Source organism: Hyperolius riggenbachi, chromosome 4 (genome assembly GCF_040937935.1).
Source record: "Hyperolius riggenbachi isolate aHypRig1 chromosome 4, aHypRig1.pri, whole genome shotgun sequence".
Taxonomy (NCBI): domain Eukaryota; kingdom Metazoa; phylum Chordata; class Amphibia; order Anura; family Hyperoliidae; genus Hyperolius; species Hyperolius riggenbachi.
In genome coordinates, this window is record NC_090649.1 from 468,436,124 (window position 1) to 468,450,238 (window position 14,115).

The following is a 14,115-nucleotide window of genomic DNA, read 5'->3' on the forward strand; positions in this document are numbered from 1 at the left end:
TTTGTCTCCACCACTCGATATGGCAGCATTTCGCAGGCCAGAAGCTTGGCTATGCTGGCTGGCTGTTACTGCCACGGCCCGGGGGTCATTTGCTGGCAATTTCCTCTTGTGCTCAAACATCTCAGAAACAGACAACTCAACCGTAGCGCTGCACACCGAAGGGCTGTTGGTTGTTGTGTTTGATGAACACTGGGAGACCTCAAGAGCACTAGTCCGGAAAGTGACAGTGTCAGCATCGTCTGATGTTTGTGAATGTTGTGAACCACGCAATGGCTGGGCTACTGCTGCTGCTGAGGCGGGTCTGGTGGTGAGTCTGGTGAACCCAAGGGAGGCAGTGTTGCTGGTGGTACCCTGTCCTGCCGCGTTTGCCCACAGAGTGGGATGTTTGGATAGAATGTGGCGGCTCATGCTGGTGGTGGAGAGGTTGTTAATACTTTTCCCCCTGCTCAGGCGGGTCTTGCACACCTTGCAAATCGCCATGGTAACATCCTCAGTGCAGTCTTCAAAGAAAGCCCAGACTTTAACTGGCTGAGGACTCGGACCTCGTGCGTGATGTGCTGGTGCTGCTTAACCCACTGCTGGACGCTTGAGAGGTCATCCAAGTAATTATCTGGTCCTGTTCTTTTGGATCTGTGAGGGTTGTTGTCCTGGACAACATGGGCAGTATTGAGTGGGTTTTCTTGGGTGCTCCCCTGTGGCCTGTACGTGAACCGTCAGGGGAAACACCTCTTCCCTTGCCCCTCCCTCTTTCACCGGATTTCTTCCTCATTTCACTTATCCTTAAAGTACACGCTGACTGGCAGCAGTACAGTGGCAGTACAGAAATGCTATACAGTGGTGGGTGAGCGGTGTACCACTATTGTCAGCAGTGACACAGAGCACAATGCTATACAGTGGCGGGTGAGCGGTGTACTACTGTTCCCAGCAGACACAGAGTGGAAGTAAACACAATGCTATATAGTGTGGCTGAGCCGTGTACACAGAGTGGCATTAAACACAATGCTATATAGTCTGCTATATAGTCACCCCGAACAGGGTGATGTTCTGCAGAACCCAAACAGTGGCAAACACTGTTCGCCCAACACTACTGGGAGGGAACGCAGATTTTAGTACCTAAACACACGATACAACATGTTTTCCGGGGTCGGACTCTGAGGCACATACAGATGGTCCCGATCATCATCCTCATCATACAACTCTTCTCCTGAGTCTGACCCACCCACCACCTCTGCCACCCCAACATCCCCAGACACAGACCCCTCATCGTCCTCAACATTAACTTGGGATGCTGGCCTGAGCCAGACCTCCTCCTCCACATCAGGCCCCATCATCTCCTCAATGGCAGCCCTCATTAATCGCTCTGGCGACGGACTGATGGACACAACGTTCTCCTCCGGGGAGGGCTGCTGCTGACCACTGGCTGCTGGGGTGGATGTTATAGCTTGCGTGGGGCGTTGGCTGTTGCTGTTGTTGGGAGTGCTGCTCACAGCGGAGGTCTCTGGGGAACTCATGTTGAGCTCATATAGTGGTTGACGGTGAGTGGAGTATTACTGATCCCAGCAATATACACACTGACTGGCAGAGTACGCAATGCTATATAGTGTGGCTGAGCGGTGTACACAGAGTGGCAGTAAACACAATGCTATATAGTCTGGCTGAGCGAGCGGTGTACTACTGTTCCCAGCAGAATCAGAGTGGCAGTAAACAATGGTATATAGTCTGGCTGAGCGGTGTACACAGAGTGTCAGTAAACAATGGTATATAGTCTGGCTGAGCGGTGTACACACAATGCTATATAGTCTGCTATATAGTGTCAGTAAACAATGGTATATAGTCTGGCTGAGCGAGCGGTGTACTACTGTTCCCAGCAGAATCAGAGTGGCAGTAAACAATGGTATATAGTCTGGCTGAGCGGTGTACACAGAGTGTCAGTAAACAATGGTATATAGTCTGGCTGAGCGAGCGGTGTACTACTGTTCCCAGCAGAATCAGAGTGGCAGTAAACAATGGTATATAGTCTGGCTGAGCGGTGTACACAGAGTGTCAGTAAACAATGGTATATAGTCTGGCTGAGCGGTGTACACAGAGTGTCAGTAAACAATGGCATATAGTCTGGCTGAGCGGTGTACACACAATGCTATATAGTCTGCTATATAGTGTCAGTAAACAATGGTATATAGTCTGGCTGAGCGAGCGGTGTACTACTGTTCCCAGCAGAATCAGAGTGGCAGTAAACAATGGTATATAGTCTGGCTGAGCGGTGTACACAGAGTGTCAGTAAACAATGGTATATAGTGTGGCTGAGTGGTGTACACAGAGTGTCAGTAAACAATGGTATATAGTCTGGCTGAGCGGTGTACACAGAGTGTCAGTAAACAATGGTATATAGTCTGGCTGAGCGAGCGGTGTACTACTGTTCCCAGCAGAATCAGAGTGGCAGTAAACAATGGTATATAGTCTGGCTGAGCGGTGTACACAGAGTGTCAGTAAACAATGGTATATAGTGTGGCTGAGTGGTGTACACAGAGTGTCAGTAAACAATGGTATATAGTCTGGCTGAGCGGTGTACACAGAGTGGCAGTAAACACAATGCTATATACTCTGGCTGAGCGAGCGGTGTACTACTGTTCCCAGCAGACACAGAACAGTAAACAGAATGCTATATAGTGTGGCTGAGCGAGCGGTGTACCACTATTCCCAGCAGACACAGAACAGTGAACAGAATGCTATATAGTGTGGCTGAGCGAGCGGTGTACCACTATTCCCAGCAGACACAGAACAGTGAACAGAATGCTATATAGTGTGGCTGAGCGAGCGGTGTACTACTGTTCCCAGCAGACACAGAACAGTACACAGAATGCTATATAGTGTGGCTGAACGAGCGGTGTACTACTGTTCCCAGCAGACACAGAACAGTACACAGAATGCTATATAGTGTGGCTGAACGAGCGGTGTACCACTATTCCAAGCAGACACAGAACAGTGAACAGAATGCTATATAGTGTGGCTGAGCGAGCGGTGTACCACTATTCCCAGCAGACACAGAGTGGCAGTAAACAGAATGCTATATAGTGTGGCTGAGCGAGGTACACAGAGTGGCAGTAAACAGAATGCTATATAGTGTGGCTGAGCAAGCGGTGTACTACTATTCCCAGCAGACACAGAGTGGCAGTAAACAGAATGCTATATAGTGTGGCTGAGCGAGGTACACAGAGTGGCAGTAAACAGAATGCTGAGCGAGCGGTGTACTACTATTCCCAGCAGCGACACACAATGACTGGGGGGGACCCTGGCTAGCGTGGCTGGAGCGCGAACTACCCTGCCTGCCTACCCAAAGCTAAACCCACAGACAAATGGCGGAGATATGACGTGGTTCGGGTATTTATTTACCCGAACCACGTGACAGTTCGGCCAATCAGAGCGCGTTCGGGTCCGAACCACGTGACCCGTTCGGCCAATCACAGCGCTAGCCGAACGTTCGGGGAACGTTCGGCCATGCGCTCTTAGTTCGGCCATATGGCCGAACGGTTTGGCCGAGCACCGTCAGGTGTTCGGCCGAACTCGAACATCACCCGAACAGGGTGATGTTCTGCAGAACCCGAACAGTGGCGAACACTGTTCGCCCAACACTAATTATGAGGACCAAGGGGAGCAGACCAAGCAGCTAAGAGTGCACAGAGGTTTGTACCATTCATGTAAATATACCCTTGTGTTTAAAGGACCACTATTGCAAAAAAAAAAATTAAAATACATATATCCATGGCCGGCACTACACTTAAGGCAATGGTGGCAATCACCCCCGGGGCCCAGAGCCCAGAGAGCCCCCCAAGCCTGTCCCATTTTCACAGTTAAAAATTTACTTTATCTGGCCGCGCTGCCGGCACTGTGGCATTAGGGGAAGCAGCTGTAGGCAGGGAAAGCCCCACCCCCCTTCCTCGCCTGCCCATATGCAGAGTGATGCGGGCGGAAGCATAAACTCACCTGTCAGCGCTGTCAGGAACTTCTGCAAGTCTTCTCCTTGTCGCACAGTTCCATGTCTCCTCTCTGCTGCCCCCTAGTGGCTCCTCTCACTACTGTGCCACTAGAGGAGTCAGGAAGGAGAAACGGAACTGTGCGACAAGGAGAAGACTTGCAGAAGTCCCTGACGGCGCTGATAGGTAAGTGTTATTGTCACTTCCACTGGCATCACTCTGCATATGGCAGGGGAAGGGAGAAGGTTCTAAAAACGGGGGCATCTGGCTATCTATACTAGGGGGAGACTATTATTAGGGGGTACAGCTATGGATTTATATTTGGGAGGCATTACCTTATTCTGGGGGGCACACCTGCCTATCTTTACTGTGGGGGGGGGCTACCTAATCACCAGAGGCACACCTAGCTCTCTATACTTGGGGGGGGGGGGGCGCTACGTAATATTTGGGGGTACATCTGGCTATCTGTACTGAGGGGAGCTAACTATTCCTGGGGACACATCTTGTTATCTATACTGGGGGGGCTACATAATCCTGGGGGACACATCTGACTATCCATACTGGGGGCTACATAATAGTTGGGGGTACATTTGGCTAGCTATACTGGGGGAGGGCAACCTCACCCTTAGGGCACATCTGGCTATCTATATTGATGGGAACTAACCACGGCAGCGCAGTAAAGAAAGCGGGAGGAGGGGGGAAAGAGGTGGTCAGGAGGGCCCCCAAGTTACTTTTTGCCCCAGAGCCCCATTGGAGCTAGAACCGGCCCTGCATATATCCCGGACTAAAATGCACTATATTTTTTTTCTCCTATGTTGCTGTCGCATACAGTGGGCAATACAAATCTGGGGGGATTCATAAGGGATTACTTTATCTTCAAAAGCACTTAGTGAACAGCAATTACGCAGTCAACCTGCCAAACTAGTGTGCAAATGGGTTGGCAGGCTTGCCAACGACATTTTTGTATAGATCCTTTCCAAGGAATGCTTTTGTAAAAAATAAAGGAAACCCTTAGAATCCCCTTTTGAGAAGGTGGAGAAGTCCAAAACCTGTCAGACCTATCAGATTTTTACTGTCTACTGTAAGCGAAAGCAACATAGGAGAAAAGTAATATACCGGTGTGTATATATATATATATATATATATATATATATATATATATATATATATATAGTGTATTTCACGCTAGAAGAAATGTATTTCCTGTGTATGTGAACACATGTATTTTACATATTTGGATTTTTTTTTACTATCATAATCCTTTAATTTGAAAAAATATAGTTCGGTACAGGTATCCTTTAGGATGGAACTTCACTATCTTTTAACAGTCCAATGCAATGTCACAACATTAAAAAAGAAATAATAATAATAATAATAATAAAAAAAGAATCTACAAATAAATGGCAAATGGATAAACAGAAATTCGCTAGCCATGCACATTTGGCACTCTTACACCTCCTCCAGGTCTCTAGTATCTCCTGCTGTCACGCTACGGTGACATCACTAACTAGTGGGGACACACTGGCACCCAACACAAAGTCTGTCGGGATTTGATGTGCATCAGCATATTTTCCTGTGGAAGTGAGTTCAATATATTAGATTTTTGTTCTACTAAATATTGCCATTTTCAATCAGATTTTTCCAGCAGAAGTCTGACTGAGATGGAACGCTTCAATGTGGTGAATTGATCACTACTCAACTGGCTGCATTTTGATCCTGTACTGTAGTAATCAATGGTTTGCTTAAAGCTGTATTGTCACCATAAAAATCACATTTCAACAGCAACTGGTGTTAGTGTATTAAGTGATACAGATGCTAATCCTGCATTCAAAACTTTTTCTGCTGTTATGGTTTATAGTTATCACATACCTTAGGAGCACTGGCCTTTTAATTGCCATTGCCATTCAGTTGCATGCTGGGGGTTCTTTTTATCTATAATATATTCCTTCTCTTCCCTTTATTTCCCTGCCTAGCTGAAACATGATCCTCTGCTCACCCATGTTTACAAGCAAGGCTGAGGTGACTCAGCGATTGGAGGATGAAAGAAAAAAAAAGTTAAGGGAAGAAATTGCATTAGTATTTAGCCTTAAACTGTGGGAGACATGGTTCCAACCAGGAACAGAATTCTGTTGTGTCCGTAGTACTGCTACAATAGCAACACTTTGGGAGAAGAGCTCCAGAGTGTGAAGAAATGGTGGACTGGAGACCATTAGACTTCTTTATTCTCTAACTTTCTAATTATATTTTCATACTTCGCCCTGATGTTCTGCAGGGAGCCTTTTATACTGCTCGAGTTTGCAGTATCTGTATAATGTACTGGTTAAGGGCTCTGCCTCGGACACAGGAAACCAGGGTTCGAATCTGGGCTCTTCCTGTTCATTAAGACAGCACCTATTCAGTGGCAAGACTGCCTAACCTAAGACACTGGGCAAGACTCCCTAACACTGCTACTGCCTACTGAGCGCTCCCTAGTGGCTGCAGCTTGGCGCTTTGAGTCCGCCAAGAGAAAAGCGCAATATAAATGTTCCGAGTCTTGTCTATCTTTCCTGTCTGTACAGGCTCTTGTTGTATCCATTATGGCTGAAGATGAAATATTTAGCCTGTTGCTATGGGAACAGGTTTTTTGACCACCTAAATAAATATAAATTATCTGTATTAATTAGTAGAGCCAGCTACATTTTCCCAGATAAACAACGCCAGACAAGCTGAGTATTTATGACGATGGTGTGAAGAGGACTTTATGAAGTAAATAAATATTTTGTTAAAGTGGTCTGCTTGGCACGTGAATTATGCGGCTGTGTCAGTCTCTAATTTGTCTCCTTTTTTTTCCCGGCGGCCATTAGCATGTTTCCGGATTGTTAAAACGCCTCCTAAAAAGCAATTTGTGAATAATAATTTATTTTGCTGACTCATCAATCAATACCCGCGCCCACTTGTTTATTACGGGGGATGACTCTGTTCATGCTAAAACTGAGGAAAGCCACTTTGCGCTCGTGCCAAGGACTTGGCCGTTCAAAATGATGCCTGAATTAATTTGATGGAGATAAATGAGAATCAGACCTTTGCTGGATGTAGGTTTGTTTATGAAATTTGTATGGCTTTCTCTAATGAGCACATGGATGGAAACCAATCAATAGTATATTGCTCCACCTAAACTAACCATTGGACTGGGCTAAATTGACAGCTGTTTAGTTTTTGTCTGTCGCTGGCAGAGGAGCCAGCATATTAGATCAGGATAGAATAACAGAGGACAAATTCTGATTTAATAGTGGTGGAGTAGAAGCTCATCAGTGGCCCCTGGGCCATACCAAACTTCTTCAGCTTCTTCTGGGTAGAGGTGGTGCTGGCCTTCCAGTTCAAGTTGTTGGAGATGGTTTTGCCCAGGAGACGGATGCAGGGTACTCTTCCATGCCGTCAATGTAGATTGGAGGTGGGGTGGGGGCATGCTTCCCGAAGTCGATGATCATCTCAACAGTTTTGGCTGTGTGGAGGACCAGGCAGCCTGTTCTCTCTACACTAGTGGCATATTCTATTTACCTGCTGATGGTAGGCCTGCACATCATTTTTGGTGACAAGGCCAACGATGTTGGTGTCATCAGACAATTCGATAACCTTGAGTTTGTCATGCATCTGCAGTTATTTCTATATAGGGAGTACAGGATCGGTGACAGGATGCAGCCTTGTGGGGCACCTGTATTATTAACCCCTCAGTTGTGAGGAGATAGCACCCATGATTTAAAACCTGTTGGTGAAGAAGTCCATTATCCACAGGTGAAGGATAGAATGGACCTTGAGTGTGGCAAGATGTTCCTATAGTATGTGGGGGGAAATAGTATTAAAAACCAAGCTAAAGTCAAGAAGAAAAATTCTGGCGTATGAGTCCAATATGTCCAGGTAGTTGCTAATAAACTCCAGGCCGATGTTGATGTTTCTCTGTACGTGAACTGATACAGGTACATTTGGGCCAATGTGGAGAGCTTAAAGGGGAACTTCAGCCTAAAAAAACATACTGTCATCAAGTTACATTAGTTATGTTAATTAGAATAGATAGGTAATATAATCTCTTACCCACCCTGTTTTAAAAGAACAGGCAAATGTTTGTGATTCATGGGGGCTGCCATCTTTGTCATGGGGGCAGCCATCTTTTTGGTTGAAAGGAGGTGACAAGGAGCAGGAGACACAGTTCCAACTGTCCTGTGTCCTGATTACCCCTCCCAACTGCACACACTAGGCTTCAAATGTCAAATTCAAAATGTAAAAAAAAAAAAAATTGCACCAAAACAGCGGAACGAGAACAACAAAATCAGAAATCCCATCATGCTTTGCACAGCATCAGGGGAAAAAAGCCCGGGCAGTTTTCTTCTGTGCAGCTAAAAATGAGGCTTGTAGAAGAGAAACAAAGTTCTGATGCTGTGAAACTGTTAAAGAAACACCAGGCCTTTTTAGTGCTGCTGAGTCGATTTTTAGTCCGGAGGTTCACTTTAAGGAGGGACAGAACTACTCTTTCAAAGGTTTTCATCATCACAGAGTGAGGGCCACTAGCTTGAGGTTATTAGGATGGTGATGATGGTGGACCTTTTGATGCACCAGAAAGACTTTGCCCTCCTGTAGGGATTTGGTGTAGATAGAGGAAAGAATAAGAACGAGCTGCTGTGAACAAGTTTTCAGGCAGGTAGGTGACACTCCGTCAAGGCCTTAGCCTTTCCTAGTTTTTAATATTAAAAGGTGGCACAGAACAGGCCTCACTCACAACTGGAGGGGGTGAGTTTAGATTTAGGACATTGTCGGCAAAGGCAAGGTGGGACAAATTGTTTGGATGCCCCACAGATGGCACCTGGTTCTTGAACCTGCAGAAGAAATTATTGCATTTCTTGGCTAGCTCAGTGCTAGGTGCTGCATGTTGAGGGGGCCAGTAGTTGGTGGCAGTCTTGAGCCCTTTCTGGACAGCAAGTAAGTCGTTTGAGGAGAGTTTGTGTTTCAACCTTTCAGCATAGTCCTCTTTTTGGTGACTCTTAGTTCCCAGTTGTGGTTGTTTCTTGCCCTCCTGTAGTTATCCTCTAGTTATAATGGCCAAAAAGATTGAAAAGCTGCATTGTTATTGCTCTCTAACTGTGTACACAGCCAAAGCTGTGGTTTCATCTCGATGAAATAATCATGGGGGTCGATTCACAAAATGTATCTCATGCAATACCTCACCTTACTTTTGTTTCACTTAAACTAGAAAGAGGAATAATTAGTGAGATAAACAGATCCTCCTCCAATGGCGCTACAGCCCAATTTGAGCCTTGGCCTCCTTCCGTTTTCTGCCCTATCCCAATTTCCGAGGCTTCTCTGAAGGTTTCTTAACGGTTAGGTTTTTACAGGAACAGGTTGTTAGCCTATTGCCCAACCTCCAGACTAGGAGGGCCAGGGTATCCAATTTAGTCTGGAATATAGCCTCTAACCACTTCAGGCCCACAGGCTTACGCAACCCCCCCTTCCCCCCCCCCCCCCCTTCCCCAGTGACCAGGCCATTTTTCAGAACACAGGGCTGTGCAGCTCTGTCAGGTTGCTGCACAGCCATACAAAGCAGAAGCACACAAATGAATCTTACCTCCTTTTATTGTCCTTAACAGGACATTCTTTTGGAGGTGTCTTATCGCTCCTTCGTTCCTTCATTTTTTTTATCAGGCTTACAGTGCCTGACTTTCCCTCCCCCCTCCCTCTCCTTACCGCCCCCCTGCCCTGTCCTGAATCGAATAGAATGGTGATCCGTCCTCTTCTCCGCCTCTCATAGACACTAGTGATGGGCGAACACCTGGATGTTCGGGTTCGGGAAAGTTCGCCGAACATGGCCGAGATGTTCGGCATGTTCTGGCCGAACCCCGAACTTCCCGAACATCCCGCTTTTGGGGGCCCTATGGGGTCGCAGGCATAAGGGGGGAGCATGCCCCGATTGTTCCTTAAACAAAAGTTTAAGGAAAGTACCTGCGGTAGTGGATGGCCTGGCAGTGGCACTGTGGAGTGAGGAGGAGGAGTCCGGAGAGTGACGTGTTGAGGGAGGCCGGGCAGCGGGCGGTTCAGTGGTAGTACCCTTGTGGTACTTCCGCCCTTTCTCTGACCTCACGCCCGCTGCCCGGCCTCCCTCAACGCGTCACTCTCCGGACTCCTCCTCCTCACTCCACAGTGCCACTGCCAGGCCATCCACTACCGCAGGTACTTTCCTTAAACTTTTGTATGGGGAAGCGGGCAGAGGGGGGAGCGCTAGCGGAGGGGGTGGGGGGAATTTCCGACCCCCCCCGCGATCGGGGCATGCTCCCCCCTTATGCCTGCGACCCCATAGGGGGGCCGTATTGCGGCATGTTCGGGCGAACAGGGCCCTGTTCGGCCGAACAGGGGCCCTGTTTGGCCCTGTCGGCGGCCATTCAATAGTTCGGGCCGAACCCGAACTTAAAAGGCCGAACACCATCAGGTGTTCGGCCGAACTCGAACATCACCCGAACAGGGTGATGTTCTGCAGAACCCGAACAGTGGCGAACACTGTTCGCCCAACACTAATAGACACCAGCCTATGAGAGGGCTTCGATTCCCAGCTGTTCTGAGGGACAGCCACTCGGCTGTATCCCTTGAACAGTGCTGCACTAGATAGCAGCGTTGTAAGGTTGTAAGCAAACGGGATTCCATTCCCCTTTTGTTTACTAATGGCCTGCTAGCCACGATCGCAGCTAGCAGGCTGATTAGGGAGCGGAGCATGCGCGTTCTCTACTAAACTGCAGCTCCAGGACTTGACGCCAATCGGCGTTAGTCGGTCCTGGGGCTGCCAACTTCCTGATGCCTATCGGCATTAGGCGGTCAGGAAGGGGTTAACCTGTCCGGCTAGGGAGGCCCTAGCAGTAGCTAAGCTACCGCCGGCATAGCTCTCAAAATCACTTATTCACGCAAGCCCCACCACTGTGACAAAGTAAGGAGGGAAAGATAGCTCATGAGAAAAAAAATCATAAGTTAAGACATAGGATAAGGAGGGCTAAGGGCTTGTACACATGCCCAACTGATGTCGCCGGTCGGGGATCAGGAGCTGATCCCCTTGAGCTACATCGCTGGGCCGGGCTGCAAAACAAGCGTGTCAGCTGCTTAGCTGATGACGTGCTGTGTTGCAATGCAGGGAAGGGGGGGGGGGACAACGAGCGCAGTTCTGACCTCAATCGTTCTGGTGCTTCCCTCTTATGGATCTGTTTTCCCTGTGGGGCAATCCCAGGGCCACAACGAGGTGATCACATCTATCCAAAGGCCACTAGGAATAGCGGTTCATCAACCCTAGACCCTGGTCCCTTGGTGAGTGCTTTAGTAAAATCTTAGAGGCCACTAAGGTTCCCCAACCTGTGATCGCCCATATCTACTATTGGTGACAGACTCTGACCAGAACACCTAAAACCACACATGACCAACGAACTGGACTTCCTGTCCCAACTTACTTTCTTTTAAGGTTGTGCAGTTGATCCATTCAGAGCTGGTGCTTCCTTCTGAATTGTAGCTGGTAACTCGCATGCTGTAGGTGGTGAATGGCTGGAGGTATGCAATGTCACAGGCCTCTTCTGTTCCTGAGCACAGAACTTCCACCGGTCCTTGTGTACACGTCCTTCCAATCATACTGCTGGATGGAGGGCAGATGGCCTGGAGATGAACTTCATACCTAATGATAGAAAACAAGCACACATGGTACATGCTATACAATGACTTATAAATAGCTGAATAATAAACAAAAATCTACAGTGATATATTTTATTTATTCCCATGCAGATCGTATTTTGAGTGTATTCTTGTCCTGTTCCAACCTAATATTGAGAAGGATATCGATATGGTACAAGACTAGAGCTGATAGGTCTAGTTGATATGGACGGGTTTCAAAATAACTTAACCACAGTAGGGCTAGTGCTGACTAGTTCAGCAGTGCCCTTTACATCGTACTCCACAGAACTGCTTTGATACATTGTGCAGTGGTGTGCTGCCTCCAACCCTCTCAGGTGCCTGTGTTGTATTCTGGAGCTCTGCCTCTAGATCTTCTACTGATTCTAGCCAGCTCCTGCTTCTGGCTAGTAAGGTGGCAAAACAGGCAGGGCAATGCTGAACTGGTAAGGACTAGCCATAGTGTCTGTTTTTAATATTAGCCTTTAGTCCCACTGTAGGTTATTTGCCCTTCCATATATTTCATAATGATGGTGAATATAAGGTTGAGCCATTGCCCAATATCCAAATAGAAATCCTTCCTGTTAAACAACTTAGTCAGATATCCCAATTAAACCAGGAGCTGAAAAGTCTCCAAGCTATTTCAAAAATAGTCCAATTCCTCTGTGAGTGCGCTGTATTAGGTTTTGGCAGGCCCCATAAAAATAGGGTAGTCAAGTGTTCATCACTCTTACTTCAAAATCAATTGCACTTCCCACCAGGGTCCACCAGCAGGTCACCCTTGACCTTGGCAGGTCAGCCAAGGGCTGTATTGGATTCATGGTGCCCTGAGCCAGTATTGACCAGTCTAATAGTGGTCACACTTGCCGGGTGAGTTCTTTCCCTCACTGGTGATCAGGTGGTGAACCCTGATGTGAAGTGCTAGTGATTTTGGAGTAACGGCCACTTCAGACGTGCGCTTGGGCATGTTGCATTTAGCCAATGTTAAATGCTTCTCTGCAAATAAGCTGAGAAGCATTTAGCATCGGCTTCAGGCATTCGGTAACCGCAACATGTATTGACTCCAGCAAGGGGATATAAGCGCTGTGTTTTGCCAAACCTGGACACTACAGGACCAAACAAGAGGACGGGATTGAGCGTGGCATTTGTGCAAATAATGGAAAAAGCTGGTACTGCCAGTCACTGTCCAGTCACTTGAGCGACAAATGCCATTATTGTCGGTTCAACATCCACGTTAACCAGCCCTTAGTGTGATGAGCACTTGAATCCAAGGCTGGATTTACACTTTTTGTGCCCCTATGCCAAGTATGTTGTGGCTCCCATTTTTTGTGCAGCATTGCCCCTTCCCATTCCATGTGCAGCCCCCTCTTCCATGTGTATCATCCATGTACATCACTCCCTTTATTTAATGAACAGCTCCCTTGAGCATCAGTTTCATGTGTTCCTTCCCATTTTCACCTCCTCTTTCATAGGTATATACGCCCTTTCATGTCCAGGTGTCCCCTTGGGCTGCAGTTGACCAAGGCCTGGGCCTTTAGGGCCTTTCGAGAAATCCATCCCTGCTTGAATCCACGTGTCAGCAGTGCCAGGTCCCTCTCTACATTGACGTTCACTTTAAGGTCACTCTCGGAGAGATAGAGGCATAGCCTTGCCTATGCCGTAACTTCACTTATCCTTCAACTTCATTTTCAAAGTGAAATATTTAACTTCACAGCGCTAAAAGGACACCGTAAGTCGTTTCTTGGTATGAAGCCACCAGCGAACATGTCTTACTGTCTGCGTGGAATAATGAACTTGAAAATAAATGACTCCCAAATTAAGACAAATGTCCCTGGCCAAACCTGCCTTTCGAATGTAAAGATTCTGTCACACGTCTCGCAGGCGGAGCAGCGGGAAGTGATTAAAAACGCATTGCCAGCGGTTAATTTATACGGCGCTTGAGTGAAATATGACATTTAGCTAATTAATTATAAGGTATCTCCTAAATGTCACAGGAATGAAACACTTACCTTTGAATAATGCCATTTGGTGACCGCGGCTGGCTCCACTGCAGTGACACTGCCCTTGAAGCCGTGAGGGTGACACGCGGAGGTCGCTGGTGGGAAGGTGGGGCCGGCTGAGTTGTCAGGTGAGCCACGGGGCCCGAACTGCAACAAGACAGACAGGTGCAGGCCTCAACCCCGATGGAGTAGTTGGTAAAAGGCTTCAGGCCGTATATAACTTGGACATTGGATGTACCTTCGGAAAGCTACAAGAATGAAAATGAAAAACAAAACAGATAACCAGAGGATAGAGTTGGCTATAGCTGACCTTAAAGAGACTGTGAAGTCTCTTTTTTTACCTTATTTTGTTTAACAATCCTCTTCAGCTTTAATGCCAGAGTTAAATCGTTGCATCCCCGCAGCAGAGGTGTGATTTATTACCTAGAAAACGACATGCAAAGTTCTACGACTTTGCAGGTCGCAGATCATGCTGCCCTGGC

At 47.4% G+C, this 14,115-nt stretch overlaps 1 protein-coding gene across 6 annotated transcripts in view; it reads right to left on the reverse strand.

The window, feature by feature from the left end:
- Positions 1-14,115, reverse strand: part of USH2A (usherin) — a 1,078,291-nt gene that overhangs the window by 62,784 nt on the left and 1,001,392 nt on the right. For all 6 annotated transcript variants that reach the window (XM_068232882.1, XM_068232881.1, XM_068232884.1 and 3 more), the window contains 2 exons: positions 13,643-13,881; positions 11,423-11,640 (listed from right to left, as the gene is read on the reverse strand). In XM_068232882.1, the coding sequence (XP_068088983.1) occupies positions 11,423-11,640; positions 13,643-13,881 (457 nt within the window). The remainder of the gene's footprint in view (positions 1-11,422; positions 11,641-13,642; positions 13,882-14,115) is intronic.